Source organism: Zea mays, chromosome 8 (assembly GCF_902167145.1).
Source record: "Zea mays cultivar B73 chromosome 8, Zm-B73-REFERENCE-NAM-5.0, whole genome shotgun sequence".
NCBI lineage: Eukaryota > Viridiplantae > Streptophyta > Magnoliopsida > Poales > Poaceae > Zea > Zea mays.
The window spans coordinates 171392953-171414085 of NC_050103.1; the positions used below are offsets into that span (position 1 = coordinate 171392953).

General features: G+C 45.3%; 2 protein-coding genes and 2 long non-coding RNA genes across 5 annotated transcripts; 1 reads left to right on the top strand and 3 right to left on the bottom strand.

The window, feature by feature from the left end:
* Nucleotides 1–589: 589 nt before the first annotated feature.
* LOC118473172 (uncharacterized) lies at nt 590–2126 on the bottom strand. The gene is made up of 4 exons (XR_004852260.1): nt 1945–2126; nt 1659–1803; nt 1242–1501; nt 590–914 (listed from the first exon to the last, which is right to left on the bottom strand). It is a non-coding gene; the product is annotated as an uncharacterized lncRNA (long non-coding RNA).
* A 152-nt stretch (nt 2127–2278) lies between these two features.
* LOC103636419 (uncharacterized) lies at nt 2279–2877 on the bottom strand. Its single transcript, XR_002264002.1, has 3 exons — nt 2781–2877; nt 2635–2703; nt 2279–2489 (listed from the first exon to the last, which is right to left on the bottom strand). It is a non-coding gene; the product is annotated as an uncharacterized lncRNA (long non-coding RNA).
* A 6887-nt stretch (nt 2878–9764) lies between these two features.
* LOC100273067 (uncharacterized) lies at nt 9765–14964 on the top strand. 2 transcript variants are annotated; one of them, XM_023300740.2, is made up of 9 exons: nt 9765–10085; nt 10460–11588; nt 11684–11833; nt 12218–12488; nt 12580–12690; nt 13205–13379; nt 13466–13738; nt 14021–14215; nt 14470–14964. In XM_023300740.2, the coding sequence occupies exons 2-9, from the start codon at nt 10602–10604 to the stop codon at nt 14684–14686; spliced, it is 2379 nt and encodes a 792-aa protein (XP_023156508.1). In that variant the 5' UTR covers nt 9765–10085; nt 10460–10601; the 3' UTR covers nt 14687–14964. The 2 variants fall into 2 exon arrangements, with proteins under 2 accessions (XP_023156508.1, NP_001340490.1); NM_001353561.1 differs by having other exon boundaries at nt 9791–9956; nt 14470–14903.
* Nucleotides 14965–15628: 664 nt separating this feature from the next.
* LOC100276935 (gibberellin 20-oxidase 3) lies at nt 15629–18203 on the bottom strand. Its single transcript, NM_001150627.2, has 3 exons — nt 17539–18203; nt 17099–17423; nt 15629–16132 (listed from the first exon to the last, which is right to left on the bottom strand). Exons 1-3 carry the CDS (start codon nt 18189–18191, stop codon nt 15857–15859), a joined length of 1254 nt encoding a protein of 417 aa, NP_001144099.2. The 5' UTR covers nt 18192–18203; the 3' UTR covers nt 15629–15856.
* Nucleotides 18204–21133: the final 2930 nt, after the last annotated feature.

Sequence of the window (21133 nt, forward strand, 5' to 3'; positions counted from 1 at the left end):
GATCATGGTTATGGTGCTGGTAAGTGGTACTCTTTCCGTTTGGAAAGGAGTACGTTTGGGTTAATAACTTGGGTTAATGCTAAAACTTGGCTTTCTACTAGTAAGTAATAATCTGACCAACTAAAAGCAACTGCTTGACTTATCCCCACATAAAGCTAGTCCACTACAGCCAAACATGATACTTGCTGAGTATGTTGATGTGTACTCACCCTTGCTCTACACACCAAACCCCCCCCTCCAGGTTGTCAGCATTGCAACCACTGCTCAGGCGAAGATGAAGCCGTGGAAGGAGACTTCCAGGAGTTCCAAGACTACGACGAGTTCTAGGTGTGGGTTAGCGGCAACCCCCAGTCGGCTGCCTGTGAAGGCCGCGTTATCTACGTTTCTTTTCCGCACTTTGATTTATTGTAAGACTTATATGGACGTCTCAGACGTATGATGTAATCGACTATTTCCCTTATTAATACTATTTTGAGCACTGTGTGATGATGTCCATATTATGTAACTGCTGTGTACGTGAATAACTGATCCTGGCACGTACATGGTTCGCATTCGGTTTGCCTTTTTAAAACCGGGTGTGACAATAACAATGGCTTAATAGTAGCTAAGATAAAAAATGATAGTAGCCCACTTCAAATAATGTGATGTTGCACCATACAGCTCTGAACCAGTAGATTCAATTAGCAATTCCAATTCCTTCTCGGAGAGATGGCTCCTCAGCCCACCCACGAAGCTGTTGTAAGCGAGCTGGTTGAGGTAGTCGGCCACGAACGAGTGGCTGTTGCAGGTGAAGAGGTTGTAGCACTTGTGCTAGAAGCCTCCCCCTCCCGACTGTAGCGCGTCGTCCCACAAGATCGTCGCCCTAGCCTCCGAGTGCTCGTGAGACCTCAAGCACAGTTAGTAGGGCAGCAGCACTGGGTTGTCACAAGCCACACGGAAAAAAGACAAATTATTAGTTGTTCAAGCTCAGAAATTCTGAAGAGAAGTGCTCCTACAGACAAAAGAATAGAACATGGGCATTTAATAATATTTTAATTGATTGTGGACATACCCTGCTTGAAAAAAAATATCATGTCTCTAGCCTATCATAAAAACTAACAATGAAATGAACAAATCTCTTAACTGCTCTGTAAAACACTTAATGTCAATTAGCCAATATGTAAGCTGACCAGCCATTCATTTTGATTTAACTATACAATGCAACCAATTAATGTGAAAATTAAAATGGAAATGGTACGTACCGTTGATTCTTTATTGTTGTGCTTGGCAAGATAAAGACCCAAAGCTCTTTCTCCGTAAAGAATCTTAGCTCCAATTACATGCCTATTTACAGATCCAACAGACTCCTTGTCAACAACCACAACATCTATTTTATCTTCTCCATTTCGTGTCTTTGGAATATATTAGGCTATTGCTTCTTTCTATTCCTCAGCAGCATGTCCTTTATTTTGATCTTACACTTGGTAGGGCTCCCCGTCTCCTGCGAGTGCGAGTACTTCACCTGTGACGCAACATCAAAATATCAGTCAGAAAGTGAAGCTAAGCACGACAGTAGACGGAGGAGGAGGCAGAGATAGGTGGGATGAACAAGACAACCCTGCAAAAATCCTATATGAATAGTCCATATCTGAATCTAAAAAATTAATATACGACCGTACCCGAATCTGAATACTCAAAATCAGAAATGATTTCAAAGCCGCCATTGCTGCAACCTTGCTTGGCTCATGATCAAGGCAAGATATAGCTTCAGATAGCGCAGACTGAAGGCTCACCAGCATACGCAGTTTCAACAGCATTCCTAAACTGAAAAAAATCAAAGGGTAATGTAATTGTCAGTTAAAATTAGATGTGTTTGCCTGGATCATCAGATGTGTTTGCCAAGAGTGAATGTTGTTATTACTCAAGTATTATTGCATTTTACAAAAATGTTACTAAAAACTGTACCTCCAAATTGCCGTACTTCACCTGACGGCCAGGTCCAGGGGTCTTGTCAAGATCACATATACTCTTCATGATTTTGGAAGTAAAAAACTTCCAGCGGGGTGTGCCAACCAGTCGAGTGACAGGGCACTCAACATTGTCCTAATAATAAATCTAAAACAAATAAGAAATTACTGAATCTTAAAAGTTTGTAACTGGTTGTTATTACTGGATATTTATAGTGATATACATCTACACACAATGTAATTATTGAATCATGTGCATCTAAAAAACTACAACATAAAAGCAGAATTACTAAACCTCTGTGAAAAAATAACTGAAGGGTTATTACCATAAAAAAGAATACATCCTTGGATGTGGGGTGTTGCAACATGCCTTGCTTGGATTGTTGGGAACAGCAAAGAATTACAAGCCAAGATCAAAAAAATCTGATGATCCAGTCTTCTTCATATTGGTCATGAAGACTGACCATCCTTTCAACAACCCACCGGGAGACCTCATACGATGAAAGTTTCTTATATGCAGCCAAACACTTGTTGTGAATCAATCTGTTGAAAAGGAAAGTAGTGTAATAGTGTTATTAAATAACTGCATAAAAACACACACCAAGGTGTAGAAGAAAGGAAATAGCAGTAAGTTCATGCTGGAAGAGAAGTGTAATTGATTTTTTTAAAATATAGAATGCATACATACCTTGTTGATTGTAGTGTATCACCAGTTTTTTAGCATCACCAGTTTAGAATCCTTAGGGGTCATCTGCAGCTGTAGAGAAGGTAGCAGTAATAATATATTGTATAGAACTCAGACCAAGGAGGTTTAATATAGAAAAGATGGCGTACCTCTTTGTGTTTAGTAGCTGTAAGTTCATATGAGAAGGCAACAGTGTTCCACTCTGCTAACTGCTTCGATTGTTTCTGTAGTCTTATCTGAGCAAGTGTTTGGAACCTATGGCTAAACTAGTGAACATAAATATATAGAGTAGTTTGCTTCAGTCTATGTGAAAGGAAATCAAATCACTATAGAGCAGTTAACAAGTCACATGATAAGAACCATTGCAGATATATGTTTTATATAATTGCAAATTATTCTCTAAGAAAGCAAACTACTATATTTCTTCTATTTGGAATCAATTAAAAGTGGAAAACTCCGCTGAACATCTAGATCTGCAATCATATTTGGGTAGATTCTGTACAAGTAGTGTCGGGATGGTGCATTACCAGATCATCACGTTCGTCGTCCCGTCGGGCAGCGACTCTGGCTTCGCGACGAATCCCTGCGCTAGCACCACACCAACAGACCTAACACCCCGGCCTGAAATCCAGTCTGCAATGGGCGATAATATCCAAATGTGAGCTACCTGAAAGGATGTTCAGACAATTGAAGTATTGACAAGTTGATAGCCTAATATTACCACACACCTAGGAAAGATAAGCATACTCTCCGTGAATGCAGCGAAGGGAGGCATTTTCAAGATAAGAACAACTTCATTATCAAAATATAAAAGCATGAATGTAGCATTATCTAATTAATTGCAGCTTCATTGCTTTACTTTGGTCTTATTTCCAGGTCTGCCCTAGCAAAAATGAGATTTTTTTCGAAAACACCTTTTGCTTCATCTTTGAAAATTCAACTAAACCAGGGATAATGACAGTGGCAGGAAAACATCTGTTGCTAGAAACATACGAGTTTGCTAGTAGAAACTAAAACACAAATATAGTAGAATCAATTCTCAGTTCTTAAAATCTGTTAAAGCCATACAGATGTCAAAATTGGAAAGGAAATTATTGTGGTACACTACTAACATTTTTAGCTACTACAATGGTGTCAAATAAGTGTGTAGGAAGTGTCAACAGGTGAAGTGTCATTATTGTGTAAGAAAGGTAGCAACAACTAAGTGTGTAGGAAGGTTGTTTTCAATTAAGACTACGCTAAACAGAAGTAACATCTTAAGCAAGCACATAATGATAAAAAAAACTTGAATGTTTTAACCAATCATATGCTCATCTGACCTCCTTTAAAAAACATACTACTGTAATCATCAGTCTCAATTGTCCAAATAAATCCCTCATCTAACAGAAATAAACAGATTTATCCTAGACACAGGCGCCATCACAACCCTCCTTTTCTGTCAATGGTGTCAAATACTACTAAGTCGCATGTACCTGTCATTCCACCTGAATTATAGTATTCCAACTTGGAAGCCAGCTCAAAGCGTCAAACATAGAAAAATAGAAATTGACAGCAGAACATGACTTCATCAACTTGGAACCAAGTTAGTTGGTCTACCCAACATGTGGCATTCCATCTATGGAGATGCTCTTCATCTGAAAAAATTGTCTTATGCAATTTGACATTTCACAGTGATTAGTAGGGGCAAACAAATTGGAAGTGGTGTTGTCTGTGATGACATTTCAGAAAGAACAGGAGCATTATGTGAACACACAATTGAACAAACTTGGTTCCTAAGTTTACCTTTGGTTCCCAATCTATTTTCTATACCTGCATTTTATGAATGCCCTGCACTTTAGCAAATTCTACAAAAATATAGAAAAAACACCATAAGAGTGAAGATTCATACTGTAAGCAGTGAAATAGCTAGCATAATAGCCATTTGTTACTCTTCAGTCTTGAATCTCAATATTCATGGGTAAGCTCCATAAATGGAGAATATTTTTGGCAAGTCATCTTTAGTAAGATATTGGTGAAATTAAAATACATGGACTCATTGCTGCTGCATTTCTGCAAGATTTCAAGCTAAAGTGTAACATCACAATATCACATCATGTTCTTTCAGTAAAGTCTTGGGTGCCTTTTATTTAGCAAAATTCTGGGTGCCATTTATTCTTTATGTACCAGCTAGTGCTTACAGTATAAAAAGGAAATGGTGTGACGTACATTGTTAGTTTTTTTGTGGCAGCGACGAATGAATCACTCCATCTACCCCATGTCTATAGTCTATGACACCATTTTAAGAAAATAACCTGATTGCATAACATGTGTTGCAGAATGCTACATGTGCTATTATCATGTCATACCTTTGAAGTCTAGAATCATTTGAACCAAGAGCATCCTTCAATCCAACATAGCCATTTCCCAAGCAAAATGCGCAAACTTCAGGCTGGTTATGACGTATTATAGCTGGAAAACAATTGTACGAAGTTTTGTTAGCATGACCAACAGAAAATACTCTAAAAATTAACTGCACAGTTCAAGCAAAGGATTATACCCCACATGAGATTGAGTGATACTTACAAGAACTGGCTCGTAACGCTTTTGTGTGTGCATTTGTACTTGGACCTGATTTGAAGTTTGTCGACAGTGCCTCAAGTACATTGGATTCCATGACAAGTTGCTAACTCTTGTGACTATTATGCACGACTGTACTAACAACTTCCGCTGCCTTTGTTCAGATGCCAGATTTGAATTTTCATGTAACCAAGCAGGGGATCTAGCCCCACCATATCTGAATGGAATAAATAATTTATACTCTAGAGACAACACCTAGAACATGAGGGTGATAAATATCAACATTCATAAAATCAAATCCGAGGAGGAAACAACCAAGTAACACTGGAAAATTCATTTATCGGCAAGTGACAGCACATAAACATCAATAGAATAAGTTACACATACTTACAGCCTCTGGGAATGATCCAAGCCTCCCAAGTAGCGATTGGATGGAGCCTCCAGGAACAAATTCCAGTAGAATATTTAGCGTGTTTTCCTCCCATGTCATCCCAATATACCTCTGATCAAACAACACAACCTAGATCAAACACCACAACCAAAAAAAGAGGATAACAATGTTGAAATGACAGTGTACTTACAACAATATCAGGCTGGGAGAAGTTCCTCGAGTTATGTTATATGTGCCTAGTAAAAAGACTCTCGTGTAAGCAATTTAGAGTGGAATGAATGAATAGATACATAGATAAACTGAGACAGCGAGAAAACAACACAAGATCCATCAAATCACCAGAATCGAGATGTAAGACTAACCTGTTTGACAACGAGGATCTCACTGGACTCGAGGTCCATGCCGAGGTAGACCTGCCTGAATTCTCCACTCGTTATGAGGTCGCCTACGGTCCCTAACACATTCGTCGGAAGCCAAGATCGTGGCCAAGGGCGAGGGCGGTTGTGGTTTGATGCGGCACATGGGTGACCTGCCCGAATTTGCTCACTGCTGCCCCCAGCACCACCCGCAGTGACAGAGGAGGAGAGCAATGTGGCGAGCTTGTTGAGGGCTAGGGCGTCCGCATGGAAGGAGATGGAACGACACACGGAGTAGAATCCTAATCCTCGAGGTGTCGACGACGAAGTAGCGCGAGGCGGCGTGGCACACGACGATAATAGTCGCAGAGAGGAGCACAATCCCAATGCCGTCTAAATCATTGCTGAGAGGACCTTGATGCTTCACTTATGGCGACGCGTGATGGACTGGACCTGACTGGCAACGCGATCGAAGGTAGCCTGGGCGCCGGCCGCGTCGAGCTTGGCCTTGAGCTCATGGATCTCCCACACCTTGCGCAGGTCACACACCTCCATCGATCCCATCGCCGAATCACCGATACACGCCAACGCGGATTGGATTCAAATGGGTTGGGGCCTAGGGAAGATAGGCGAGCGGGCGGGAAGGTGGGCTCCTGTGGGTGGGGGATTGGGGCTGGGTGTTGCGGGAGATCTGAGAGGGACCGTGGATGGAGGAACGACAGCGGCAACAGGGGATAGGGGTGGGTGGCGGAGGGAGGACCGCGGTGAGCTAGGGCCAGCGGGAGGCTAGGCGATGGATGGAAGACTGAGTGGGAGGGTTCTCTTGCGTGGAGCAGAAGAGCTAGGGCCGGCGGGAGGCTAGGCGACGGATGGAAGACCGAGTGGGAGGGTTGCTCGCGTGGAGCAGAAGGTGGGGGGCGACGCACGCAGGCGTTGGCGGACACGGAGTCATGGATGTACGGTGCAGATTCAACAAAGGCGAACACACGGTGCAGATCTATTAAAGGCAGAACCATGGTGCATGGTGTGGTCTACGTTAGGTTCTTATAGAGTAGTAGAGATTTATATTATTTGCACTAACAAATATACACTCACACTAATTTTACCATGCTAATCACTAGTTACAAATAAAAAATATTAATTGCACATCAGCATTATCCTAATTGTCATATAAAACATGTACTGATCAGCACATTAGCGCTTATCAAAATTAATCTTGATATCTTAATTACTAAGAATAAGTTAAACTTGTTACACACTAGTGCTAGTGCGTGTGAACAGTTTGCTAGAGCATTTAGAATTATATACAGTATACATGCAGCTACGTTGCAAATAATGTAAGCAAATGTAGAAAAATGTCAAAAGAGACAGTTATTTACCGAGGAAATACAAACAGAATTTTTTAAAAAGCTAATTTTTCCAGGCTCAACATATGGCTTTTGAAAAAGGGAATTGGGTGGGGCCTAGCCTAGTGAAGGCCCACGGGGATGAAATACTCGGCTTAATTCATGTGGTTCAGATTAGAAGTTTGCACGGTTACACGGAGGAGCTGGTTTGCACCAGATACGTTCCCGAGATACAGGCCGCACGGCAGGTCCATATGATCTTCTTTGTCCTAAACCAACCGGCAGGACATTACTTTTTTGATATTTGAATTGAATTTCATCCTAACATAATAATTGTAAGTTAAGCACAAATTAACTAAGCTATCATAACTTTATGAGTAATATATTTGGCATACTATTGTCGGCCATATAGGGATGGTATTTATATGAAATATATCTAAAGAAAGACGAAAAATGTGTTATAAATTGTAGAGTACAAATATAACCTGATGGTGTATAATATATAGATAGGATTGTATCTAAGCTTTAAAAATGTGGTCGAATGTAAAAATCTAAGTCAAATAGCGTAGTCTTCTTACAAAATGAACGGACTACATCATTTTTTTTTCGCTGTCATGGAGCCTCTCTGCGGTGCGTGCACGGTGACGGAAGGTGACTAAGCGCAGCTCGTACCTGATCCTGGAGCATGACCCGAGCTTTAGGAACGGGTGAGCTCGCCCCCCCCTCCCCGACAGGCATGATTAGGCAGCCTGATGGACGATTAATAGGTCCCTCGTGTCAGCGCGTCGCGTCGGCAACTCTGCAAGACGACGCATCGTCCGGTCCAGCAGTGCGCGCGATCATTACCATGGCTGAGGCCTGTCGGCAACGGCAACGCGATCGGATCCAGGAGCAGCACGTGCGCGGCACTTGACCGTGCTTCCTTCACAGTCACTCTCACTCCTCCGCCGGATCTCTGCTCGGCGAACCGATAGAACGGTGGCTCGCTCACTCGCCTTGTTGCTTCAAGCGGCACGGGCAGACCTGACGGATGATGAGAATGAGAACGAGAGTGACGGTATGTACTGTACGTGCAAAGACAGATTTTAAAAAAGGACCGTTCCCCATCGGTAGGCAGCTTTACTGTACGTTGCAAAGTCGTCAACAACATTAGGTATCACTAACAACTGCAGTAGTACCGGTCAACGTAACCCTCCGACGTTGAAACAGTCAACGACCTCTCTCTCTACTCTCTACTCTCTAGTCTCTAGACGAACGACGAGCACGCGCCGATTAGCACAAATGAGGAGCAGTTAGGCGAGCAGTCCACCATGGCGCCAGCGCCACCACCCAGGACAGAGTTTTTCCTTTTTTTGATTGGAAACGGAACAGGGACTGGTTGTTGGGCAGGCGGCATTAGCCAGCCCAGCCATTAGTGGCTAGTGGGCCAGCCCCAGCGTAGTGGGCCGGGTGGGAATGGGATTATCCCCAAACCAGCCCCCACTCCACTCGCTCCCAATCAGCAGCCTCGTGACGCCCCGGGGGGGCCGAGCGATGCCGACGCCCACGCCAGCCACCACCGACAAGCGGACACCCGGGAGCGGGGTGCACGCGCCCGGTTCACTGCGCCGAGGACCCGCACCGCCCAACAGCGGACGGTGTGGGTGTGCACTGGACGAGCACGATGCGCTGCGTCGTCGCGTCGCGGACGGGGGCGCCGGGCGCGCACGCACTTATTGCTGCCGCCGATGGCCCACTCGTACCGTCACACTCACACTCACACGCCCAACGCCCTTCGCCTAATACGGAGTAAGTACTACTATTATCTGCATTTTGCGGTCCACTTTGGATCATGACCTCGGCCAACCTGCCTTCAACCAATAACTCTTTCACTCAGTTAGCAATGATCAGCAGATCGTCTGTATGACCATGTAATTTTATACGTTAGACCGTATATATGCACTCTATAGAGTGCAGTTTGAAATATAACGAGTATGAGTAAGCGGCTGAAGCAATTTTTCTTCTTCCTGAGCCTCTGCGACAAACAGCAACATTTTAAAAAGGGCAAATCCACGAAACTACCGAACACTCAGATCAGACATTTTGGTCAAAAAATCTCCCGACTAATCTAACCCGTACTGTGTATTACACGCGCGCGCGCACACACACACACGGTCGTCTGCCTTTGCCTCTGTTTGTTTCAGCTTTTTACAGCTTCTAGCCAGCAAAAGCTGCTGTGGACTGCCAAACGCGTCAGCTTTTATAAAAAACGTTTAGATAAAAACTATTTAAAATCAACATAAACATATAATCGGTTGAGTTGTTGCAATAGTAGGATTCCGTCACTTTCTAGATTCTGAGCCCTATGAACATCTTTATCTTTCTCCGCACGTAATGCTAATAATACTCAGTTTCTCCCCACAGCCAGATTCTCCTCACAGCCAGATTCTTAAAAAAGCTGGTCAGAAAAAAGCTGAACCAAACAGGCCCTTTATAACGCGGACCCATCTCCTCCGCTTCCGCTCTGGGCACACTAACACAAACAGGTTGCACTCCACTCTCCCACCTCCACTGCGCTGCCCGCCTGCCTTTATAACGCGGCGAGCCCAGTGCGGGGAGGCAGAGAACCCAAGGACGCGCCTCGCCTCGAGATCCACTCGGAGGGCCACCGCGACCGCTCCGGTCGGTTCCGGCGAGGTACCAGCCTACCGCCTCCGCATTGCTGCTCCGTTCCCTCTCTCCTTGCACCCGCTTGCTGGCGTGGATCCAGCGGAGCTGGTCCCGTCCTTCCCCGCCGATGAGCTAGCGAACGAGGAGGCGAGCGAGGTGCTGGATTATTTAGCTGTTTCTTCTTCTTCTTTTTTCTGGATGGAATCCGCCATTTATTAGTGCGGGTTCTGCGCCCAGCTGAGAGCTAGTAGCTCAATTGGAAGGTGCCGTAGCTCTCCGCGGAAGGAGCAGGACGGGGGGGTTTTAATGCCCGCGCTTTACTGAATTTCTTTCCATGCTTGGCCTTACGGGGTGATTTCTCCGCGTTCTTTTCTTCAAAGAGACGCTGTAGTAGGAAACAAGATGCTAATAGCACCAATCCGGGACCGTCCTTTCGGTGTCGCTTGAGTAGATCTCCGTTTCCTTCTCTAGATCCAGCAGCTTGATTTAAACCCGCAGCGATTTAGTTTCTTTTTTGTGGTTTGCTTCAGGTGCCGCGCGGTCGTAAGTCGTAACAGCATACACAGGGCAGACAAAGCTGCGATTTTGGGGGGGCTGTTGGTCCAGCCGTGGTTGTTGGTGGAGATAAACCACGTGAAGGCTGGTGCTCTGGTACATGTTCGCCAGGCACTGATGGCATTTGGCCGAGGTGGAAAGATGGACGGCCGCCGGCCGTCCTCATCGTCGTCGTCGTCGTCGTTCTGCACAACCACCACGGTCGTGCTCTTTGTGGCGCTCTGCCTAGTCGGCGCGTGGATGATGACCTCGTCCACTGTCTTCCCGCTGGAGATTTCGTCCAATAAGAAGCCGGTGGTGAAGCAACAGCCTGCGCCTGTCAATTTCGGGGCGTCGCAGGAGGCATCACCTGGCATTGCTGGTGAAGGGTCCGAGAAATTTGAGGACACCGACAACAATGATGCCACAGTCCCAGAGGAACCGAATAAACAGGATGCTTCTGAGCAAGAGAATTTCAATGAGAAGCCTGAAGAGAAAGAGCTGGAAGTGCCGGTAGAGAAAGCGGAGACCAAGGATATGTTTGATGACGCAAATGGAAAATCAGAAGGGCTGTCAGATGAAACGAAGAATGATGATGGGGAGAAGAGTGTGGAGAAGAAAGACAATGAAATCACAAATGAGAGTGGTGATGAAAAAACTGATGGTGAGAGTAAGGACGGTCAAGAAGAGAAGCCTGATGGCGATGCCGCTCAGGAGGAGCAACCTAAAATAGAAGAGAACGTGGAAGAAAATGGAGAGAAGGATCAGAGCTCAAACTCCAACGAGGTATTTCCTGATGGGGCCCAATCAGAGCTTCTGAAGGAGTCAAATACCCAGAACGGTTCATTCCCCACACAGGCTGCAGAGTCAAAGAATGAAAAGGAAGTCCAAGCGTTACCGAAGTCTTCAGGCGATGCAACCAGCTATACCTGGAAATTATGTAATAGTAGTGCCTCAACAGATTACATACCTTGCCTTGACAACGAGAAGGCTATCAAGAAGCTTCGAACTACCAAACATTATGAACATCGTGAGAGGCATTGCCCTGAGGAGCCTCCTACCTGCCTTGTTCCACTCCCAGAAGGATATAAACGGCCAATTGAGTGGCCAAAGAGCAGGGACAAGGTGATTCTGTTTATTCTGAATTGTACAACACCGAATCATCTTTAGCTGACCAAGATGCGTGTTTGCTTATTACCACGCTGTGCTGTTTTTTGCAGGTATGGTACAGCAATGTTCCTCACACTAGGCTTGCAGAGTACAAGGGGCATCAAAATTGGGTTAAGGTCTCAGGTGACTATCTCTTGTTCCCTGGGGGTGGGACTCAGTTCAAGAATGGTGCCCTCCACTATATTGATACTATTCAGCAGGTATATTATAATCATCCCAGCATCTCATATTAGTCACTCCTTAGACTTGTACTTGTCTGCCTCACACTTTTGAGCATCAGTGATTGATTTATTGTTATACTATTCCACAAACATAATTTGTCAAATAGCACCATATAGAAATCTGCAGGTGTTGAGGACAGTTTGTAACTTTGTATGTGCTAGACTAAGCAACATTAGTCATCCCTGTATTTTCAGCCTCTCATTCTGGCGGATAAAACTTTCCTTTTTTTTAGTCTCATCCCTACATTAATATAGCAAATAAGCTGAGTACTGTACCATGATATTGAGGTTTCATGTTGCGTCTTTGAACTTAATGTTATCACACTTGCTTTCACCCTATGCTGATTAAACTGCCATTCACAGGCACTACCTGATATTGCATGGGGCAAACGAAGCCGTGTCATATTGGATGTTGGTTGTGGAGTTGCCAGCTTTGGAGGCTACATGTTTGATAGAGATGCGCTTACCATGTCTTTTGCTCCAAAAGATGAGCATGAAGCTCAAGTACAATTTGCATTAGAAAGGGGAATTCCAGCAATATCAGCTGTGATGGGCACCAAGAGACTTCCGTACCCCAGCAGAGTCTTTGATGTCATTCATTGCGCTCGCTGCAGGGTCCCTTGGCACATCGAAGGTTTGTCCTGCTGGTTACATATTGACATGTCCTCCTTTCATTTATTGATTTGCTATAGAACTGAATCTTATTGCTGGCTCGCTACTTTTAGGTGGCATGCTTTTGCTGGAATTGAACCGCTTGTTACGCCCTGGTGGTTACTTTGTCTGGTCTGCCACTCCTGTTTACCAAAAGCTCCCAGAGGATGTTGAGATTTGGAATGGTATTTCCGTAACTACTTAACTTCGTTGTACCCTAACTGAATGAAGTTCTTATGTTAATGTGACATATCGAAACTTCTTACCATCATTTTATGAGAGGTGTATATCCATAAGTAGGGTAGCTGATAACTTGATTTGTAAAGTCAAAGCACCATACAGCCTCAACAACAACAACAAAGCCTTTTAGTCTCAAGCAAGTTGAGGTAGGCTAGAAAAATATTATACAACCTCCCATTTTAATAAGACATCCATACCAAAATTTATGTTTCATACAAATATCAGACTATAGCTTGTATAAGTTTAGCTACTCTGTACTTCCCCCTTTCTTGTATAGCAACTACCAAGAGAACAAATTCAGCAGACATGAGTGAAAGTACTGAATAATCCTAAGTATGAAGGGTCAACTTCTTTCATGGATGGAGAAGGATTGCATTTGTTCAAAATACATGCTATGGACCAACTGTTCAAAATTGAATTTTATTTCTAACATAACATGTGGCCACATACCCTTTTCAGCCATGTCTACTTTGACAAAGTCCATGTGCTGGAAGATGGTCAACAAGACTAAGGATAAGTTAAACCAAGTTGGTATGGTCATATATCAGAAACCAATGGACAATATTTGCTATGAGAAAAGATCTGAAAACAGCCCGCCATTGTGCAAGGAATCTGATGATGCAGATGCTGCTTGGTATGGTTTCGGTTCTTTGAGAAGAGTATATTTTCAATGGAGAAAAGTGCTTCTCTGCTTTGCTTACACAGCCTTTTGATTTGCAGGAATGTACCGTTGGAAGCATGCATGCACAAACTGCCTGGTGGCTCAAAAGTCCGAGGATCAAAATGGCCAGAGTTATGGCCGCAAAGGCTTGAGAAGACCCCTTTCTGGATTGATGGTTCCAAGGTTGGTGTCTATGGAAAGCCTGCAAATGAAGATTTTGAGGCAGATAATGCCCACTGGAAACGGGTTGTAAGTAAATCGTATGTGAATGGCATGGGAATTGACTGGTCCAAAGTGAGAAATGTCATGGACATGAGAGCTGTCTATGGAGGGTAAGTAAATGGTTTTCGTAGTTTCTTGGGCATGTTTATTTATTTATTTATATTTTGGTAATTCAGATCACACTACATAACTACTAGTTACCCAAGCTGGCACATAGTTAATTAAAACATAACACTATAACAGGCAACTTGTCCACCATAAGTCATCAAGCATATTTCTTTGAAAGATTCAGTCAAGCATAACACTTTTTTTTTGTTACTGAAGACTGTTGACAAGGAGAAATGCACTGTACACCTTCTTCTTGACTAATGCTTTACATTGTTGCATGGCAGTTTTGCTGCAGCTCTGAGGGACCAAAAGGTCTGGGTCATGAATATCGTGCCGATCGATTCACCAGACACGCTGCCCATCATCTACGAGCGCGGTTTGTTTGGCATGTACCATGACTGGTGCGAGTCTTTCAGCACTTACCCAAGAACGTATGACCTTCTGCACGCGGACCATCTGTTCTCAAAGCTCAGAAAGAGGTCTGTATTTCTTGCTCTTCACATTATTCTACCCTTCTGGTATATCTACTAGTGAAACCCAGAAGTTGAAGCAGACTGATGTGACTAGTTCAGCAAGGAAACATCAATGATCGTTCATGCAACGAGTTTTGACATGTTCCTTTGATACGTACACGTAGCATTGTTTGCATGCTTTTATTGCTTCTTGCGACTAAAACCTGTGGCGTTTGCCTGCAGTGTTTTAGATACTAAAAATCTGTGTTGCCTGTTTACAGATGCAAACTGGCTGCAGTTTTCGCCGAGGTCGACCGTGTACTGAGGCCACAGGGCAAGCTGATCGTGAGGGACACCGCGGACACGATAAATGAGCTGGAGAGCATGGCCAAGTCCGTGCAGTGGGAGGTGCGGATGACCTACACCAAGGGCAGCGAGGGCCTGCTCTGCGTCGAGAAGTCGATGTGGCGGCCCAAAGAACTCGACGCTAGCACGTGAACTGTGTTGAGGAGGAACTGCTACCACGTAGGGGTGAAATTAGAGGAATTTTGTCTTCTAGATATGCGTATGGCTCTTGTTGGTGCTGAAAGGACCAGAAAATATTTGGTGTAACTGTAGAACAATACATCTGTTTTTTCTGCCGTTTGTTTTCGTTTTTGTTTTTTCACAACGTTGCTGTAAGTTAGTGCTGGAAATCACAGGTACATTCAGTTCTACTGGGCACGTTGTTGGCTTGTCGGATAGCAGTCGAACGATCTTGTGCTGCATATGTTATATTTGAACTGTTGTGCATCTCGAATGTTCAGTTCTTTCCCAAAGGTCAGGGTAAGAGTACGTGGAGAGGAGAGCAGCGAATGGTGGAGCGACGAGGCAAATGAATCCGGGACGACGGTGACGTGTGAAGCGAGAAGATTTGTTGGAGCGCCGGAAACGTCCGAAGTTTGGGGGCGCCCCATGGACGCACGCCACAAAAACGTTTGGAATTCGGAAACGTCTGGAACTCAGGGTGCAGCGTTTCCCTCGTTGATTCATTCATTCAGCGTGAGGAGAAGCGATTCTCTTGGGGGCCCAGCAAACATTCGGCACCCGTGCGCCCACTGCTACAAGACGCGGGTGACGTCCGTGTCGTTCCATTTTCTTGAGCTCATCTGAACGCGGGGAGTTTTTCTGTTTTCTATGTTTTTTTTTCTCGTGTGAAAATGATAGAACGAACACGTTTTTTCTCCTTCTGTTTCATGTATTTTTTTCTTGTTGAAATAAATGGAGCGTTTTCCTCATGTAATTTTTCTGTTTTCTTGTTAAAACAAAGAAATTTCACAGAAATCAGTTTAATTTTTCTCAGAAAAAACACAGAGGAAGGAAAAGAATCCCACGTTCACGGTCTTAGTACAAACATTGAAGTATCCATGGTCCATAGAATAATGGGATCAAACAGTTGTGGACAAAACAAGAGAAGGGCACCGGGCCGCCTTGCTTTTATATATAATATATAGAAAATACGTATATATATATATATATATGTACTCTTGCATATGTACACTAGTAGCACAGCAGTAGGGCCAGCGTCAAAAAATGGCAAGGCGGCGCGGGGCCCGCGGGCCGCGTGTCTGGCCACCTGCCCAGCTGGGCGCGCACGTGGGGCGAAAGAGACGGCCTTGGCCCGGCTCGCTAGGTGCAGGGAGGCGCCGCCGCCTGGGCCGGGCCGTGGGAGAGCCAGCGGGTGAAGGCGTCCAGCGTGCGGGTGTCGGCGCGGTAGTGGCGCTGCGTGAAGCGCATGAGGTCGGCCCAGGTGAAGTCCGGGTAGCGCCGCGGCGCAGCACTGGCCGGCGGGCGCACCACCCGGTCCTCGCGCGGGCACAGGAAGAAGGCCAGCGACCGCCGCGCCCGCCGCTGGTTCACCACCGCGCGGTGCAGGCAGCTCTTGTACCTCCCGTTCGACAGCGCCTGCATGGCATGCGGGTTAGCACAGTGCACAAGAATCATCGTGTCGGGCTGTCTCATTGTTGCGGTGCGCCCGGCGGCGGGCCAGGCCGCGACAACCGGACGCGTGCAAGTGCCTGCCACCCACACGGCCAAGGGCCCGAGCTGTTTGGAGCCCCGGCGTGGTGTGGGCGCCGCGTGCCGGATCGCCAGCGAAACCGCGACAAAAGTGCAAGCGGAAACGGCGGGGGCAACAGCAGCCACCACGTACCGGTGACCCGATCCAACCCAACCCGACTCCAACCAACCTTGTACTATATACTATACATTATACTCCGCGCGACGGCCCTCCGCGCCCGTGCGGCATCGCATAGGGCCGCTCGCGTGGCGCGGCGGATCAGACGGGATGGGCGCCGCACCGAGCGTCGGTCTCGGTCGTCGACCCATTTCTCGGCCATGGACACCGAGAGGGGGAAACCGACAAGGCCGCGCGCACCTGGACACGGCCACCCGCCGAAAGCGTTGCCCTGCCCGGCACCCATCGTATCGTCTCCCCGCCACGTCCCCGTCGACGTCCCCGCCGCCGCGCAAGCCTCTCCGCAACGCTCCAACGCCACAAACCAACAGGGAACTTGCTACCGCTAGCCGACCCCCTCGGTCCGTTCTCTTGTCGCAACTCTCCCCCGGAAGCCTCGATCGGCCTGGGCGCGGCCGCGGATAGACTAGAGAGAGCGCGCCGCGGCCGCGTGTACCTGCCGTAGCCCGCCGAGATAGGAACCAACTCGAACGCATGTCTCTATTGCATTTGCATCGGCATCGCTATGTATGTACTAGCTACATGACATGCCTACGTGTGCGTGCTGTAATAACCTGCCCGTTTAGGTCCACTAGGATTCGGGAAATAACAGCACAGAGAGAGCTCAACTGAATATACACACAGGACAAGAGCGGCCAAGGAAAACAGAGGAGCGAGCGCTTTCGTTTCGTTACCATGAAGGTGTCGCCGATGTTGATGACCATGGCGCCCGGGACGGGCCGGACGGGGCGCCACTCACCGTCCACCAGCACCTCCAGCCCGCCCACGTCGTCCTGCAGGAGGATGGTGAGCGCCGTGGGGTCGCAGTGCGGGCCCGTGCCCAGCGTGCGCTCCGGCTCCGGGCACGGCGGGTAGTAGTTGCACCGCATGATGGACCGGCTGTCCTCGAAGAACTCCCGGTAGTAGCCGCGCAGCTCCACGCCCAGGCTCAGCTCCAGCAGCTCCATGATCGTCAGCGACAGCTCCTTCATCTCCTCGCAGTACCTCTGGTACACCCACCTGCCACACATGCATGGGACGGGACGGGGGTTCATACGTCTCCCGAGTCCCGACTCGACCGCACGCCGACGTGCGGTAAATGTAAACCGGCGCTCCTTCTTACTACCTTACTTACCCCATTGGCTCGAAATCCTGGCCGAGGGTGCCGACGAAGTAGTCCACGACGACAGGCGACGCGGCGCCGTCGTGGTAGCCGAACGACAGGGTCTCCTTCCAGGGGAGCTTGGCCGCGAACCGGTCGGCGTGCGCGCTCGTGTACCCGGACACGGTGCCGGGGACGCGCCGGGCGCGCTGCTTCTCGGCGAGCGGCAGCCGGAAGAAGTCGCTGGCGCCGTCCAGCGCGGCGCGCCCCAGCGCCGCGTCCACGCCGTGCCCGCACACCTGGAAGAACCCGTGCGTCGCGCACGCCGCGGCCACCTGCGCCGCGGCGCGCCGCAGCCCCGCGCGGTCGCCATTGCGCAGCACGCCCACGTCCACCATCGGCACCTCCAGCTCCGCGGCCGAGGACGGCCGCGCCTCTTCCTGCGGCCACAGGAATGGCGCGGGGATCTTGGGCTCCCGGCGCAGGTCGAACACGGCCGCGCCGGCCTTGCTGGCCGCCGCGTCGGCCTTGTCCTTGCCAGCGGGGAGGTCAATGCTGGGGCTGGGAGTGGGGGCGCGGAGGAGGAGCGGCGGGGCCGGGCTGGCGTCCATGGACGTGGCTGCGCGCTTGGCGCTGCTGCTGCTGCTGCTAGGCACAGCTGGCTCTTGTCGTTCCTGCGACACCATGAGATGTGCGAGCTGCAAGTATGCAGGGAAGCTGTCCGGGCGGGTGGGGGTATTTGTAACAGGGGAGGACAGGGAGTTTGCGAGCAACGACAAAGACGAAGGCAGGGAGGGAACATTTGGAGGGAGGCGCGGCCTCATGTGGGACCCGACACAGTGGAGCCCATGGCCATGGCGCTTCGTTGGAGGCAGCCCATATAGAGCCGAGAAGGCACAGGCCTATTTTAAAGTAAAGTATTATATATTTGTAGGTACATTACAATTTTTTTATAGCATAAGGTGTTTGATTGTATTTCTAAAAACTGTTTTTTAATTATTTTATTTTAAAAGTATGCAATTTTTATTACGAAACTCACTTTAATTCAAAATTTTTATAGCATAGCTAGCTTTTGACTAAAACTATTGTAACAATAATCTAATCAATTTTGGTCGGTAAGAGGCCCATAAAAATTAGACCTGGTTTACATATATTAGCTAATTTTTATTGGTATAAAAATAGCTAATTTTCACCGACTAGTGAAGGCCAATAAGCCATTACCGGAAATTAATGAGCGTTCTTCAATAATTATCGGTCGTGTGAAGCTTCACCTAGTGGTAATGACTGAAGACCATTTAGTAATTACCGATGGATGAAGCTTTACCTACACCAACGAATAGTATATGAGTGTGTATATATATTCATATGGTTCCATCCACAACATACATATTCATCTACATCACATATGTTCACAAGTTAATCCACACCACATAAATTATCATAATCATATTTAAAAATCATAACAAATCTTTAAGTAACATGAATCGTTCTAAATAACATAATAAACACCAATACTTAAATATTAAACATCTTTTAGCTTAGATTCATAGAATAATTAGAGTTCTTATCATCTACCTAGAGTATTATTTAACAACTGGTTAATGAATGCGTTAGACCCCTCATCATTCGTGTCTTTAGGTGTTGCTAATTATAAAGAAGGAACATAAAAATCATGCAAGTTACAATTAGTTGGAAATAAGTCATAATGATTAAAATTTTATAGAGTTTATCTAAATTGATTAGTTTTTGCTAAAATTTGAGATAGATCTACTAAGTTATGCTACAATATCTATCTTTCGCTATAGTTGAGCTAGATTAGATTGATTAGTTTTTCCTAATATTGATCTAAGTTGTGCTAGATTAGCTAAGTTTAGATAAAATTGAGCTAAGTTGGCTATTTTTGCTACAATGAAGCCAAGTTGCCTAATTTTATTAGAATTGAGCTAAGTTGGCTATAGATATGATTATTTGAGGTCCAAGCACCAATGAAGAACCCATTATGATGGTGGAGATGGTTGTGGTATCTAGAACATGGTAAAAGTGATGGTTATCCCCTTTTGTCACAACATTATTTATGAATGAAATAGATAAAACATTATTCGCTACGTTAAATACTTAAAGATAGCAATAGAAGATCAGTTGAACTTACTTAAAACATCATGTGTTGTTGTTCTATATAGTTAGATAAATACTCATCACGATGTCATTCATTGACCCGAAACTATTGATCATAGTCTTGATGTTGCCTCTTCTGCTCATCATGTAGTTTGTCGTGGTTCGATGACCACTAACTCTAGAACTCTGTGTGAGGGTGCTGACTTCTGAGCTCTCACCTTCCTATAGTTAGTCACTCCATTAAATACGAAGTACCTATAGCACAAACAGTTTAGAACGCTAATTTCATATTTTACTCTTTTCATGCTACTCCGCTAGCGTGCACAACAAAAGGATCAACTGTTAGCACTCGTCAATTGCAATCTTCTTCGAATCGATTGACCACTTTTTGACCATATTGTGTCTATGGTACAAACAAACAAGCAAGCAAGATAACAATAAAATTTGATACAATAAATAAAAAGTATAGACAACTTACTAGACGATATGTGTACGACTGACTACAATTTCTCTAGGTTTGAAGATTATGATTCATGTTGTCCAACATTTGGCACTACTACAGTAATAGCTATCTATATAGACAATGTATTCCTCGTTATATGCGATAGTCATTGTAAACATATGATATAATACAACTTAACATGCATTTAGCTTTGCATATATGGTCATCAGTGCCATAAGTGTGATTTAGATCATTATCACTGTTTTGTCTATGCTTCTAAGACAAATCATGGAACTCTTTCATAGCCTAGAGTTTGCAAAGATCATGGTAAGCCTTCTTATATAGTTTACCACCCATGAAACTATCACCTAAACATATATTTGTTCATAATTAAATCAATATTATGCTAGGAGTTTAAGATAAAATATCCAAATATGTTTTACTTTATAGTATTGCTCCTCAGTCAAGTAAATGGGCCAAAGGACGCACACCAATGTATCTATGTTATCCAATTTTAACATAGATAATTCAAACCTCAAAGTAAACAAAAATGATATATGCCACTATGTATACCAAGTACATATGCACACAATAGTGAAAATGTATTTTATAGTTTATCAATTGCAAAAAAAAACAAGTTTCTTTAACAAACCATATATCATGACCCTAAAACCCATTCTTAATTATATTGAAAGTCTGCAACAATGTTTTTTGCAAATTTTATTTTAGATGTCTATACATTTTACATATGAATACTGGTAGTTTAATTATAATCACTCTATTTTTTAAAGAACAATACACACATACAACTCTTTGGTAGAAGAAAATTCAATGCCTTGAGTGTTGTGGCGTGGATTAAAACACATGATGATGCTATTGTTGTAAGTATTAGTGAAGTTTAGGATCTATATTTTCAATAAATTATATAAAAACAACACATGATTCAAACTTAACACATGGATATGAAAAAATGCTAAAACTAACATGATTAAAAATTTGCAGCCAAAATATCGATTCATGTATGGTGCCATAGAAAGGATGCAAAGATCCGATATAATTTAAGTTATGGTT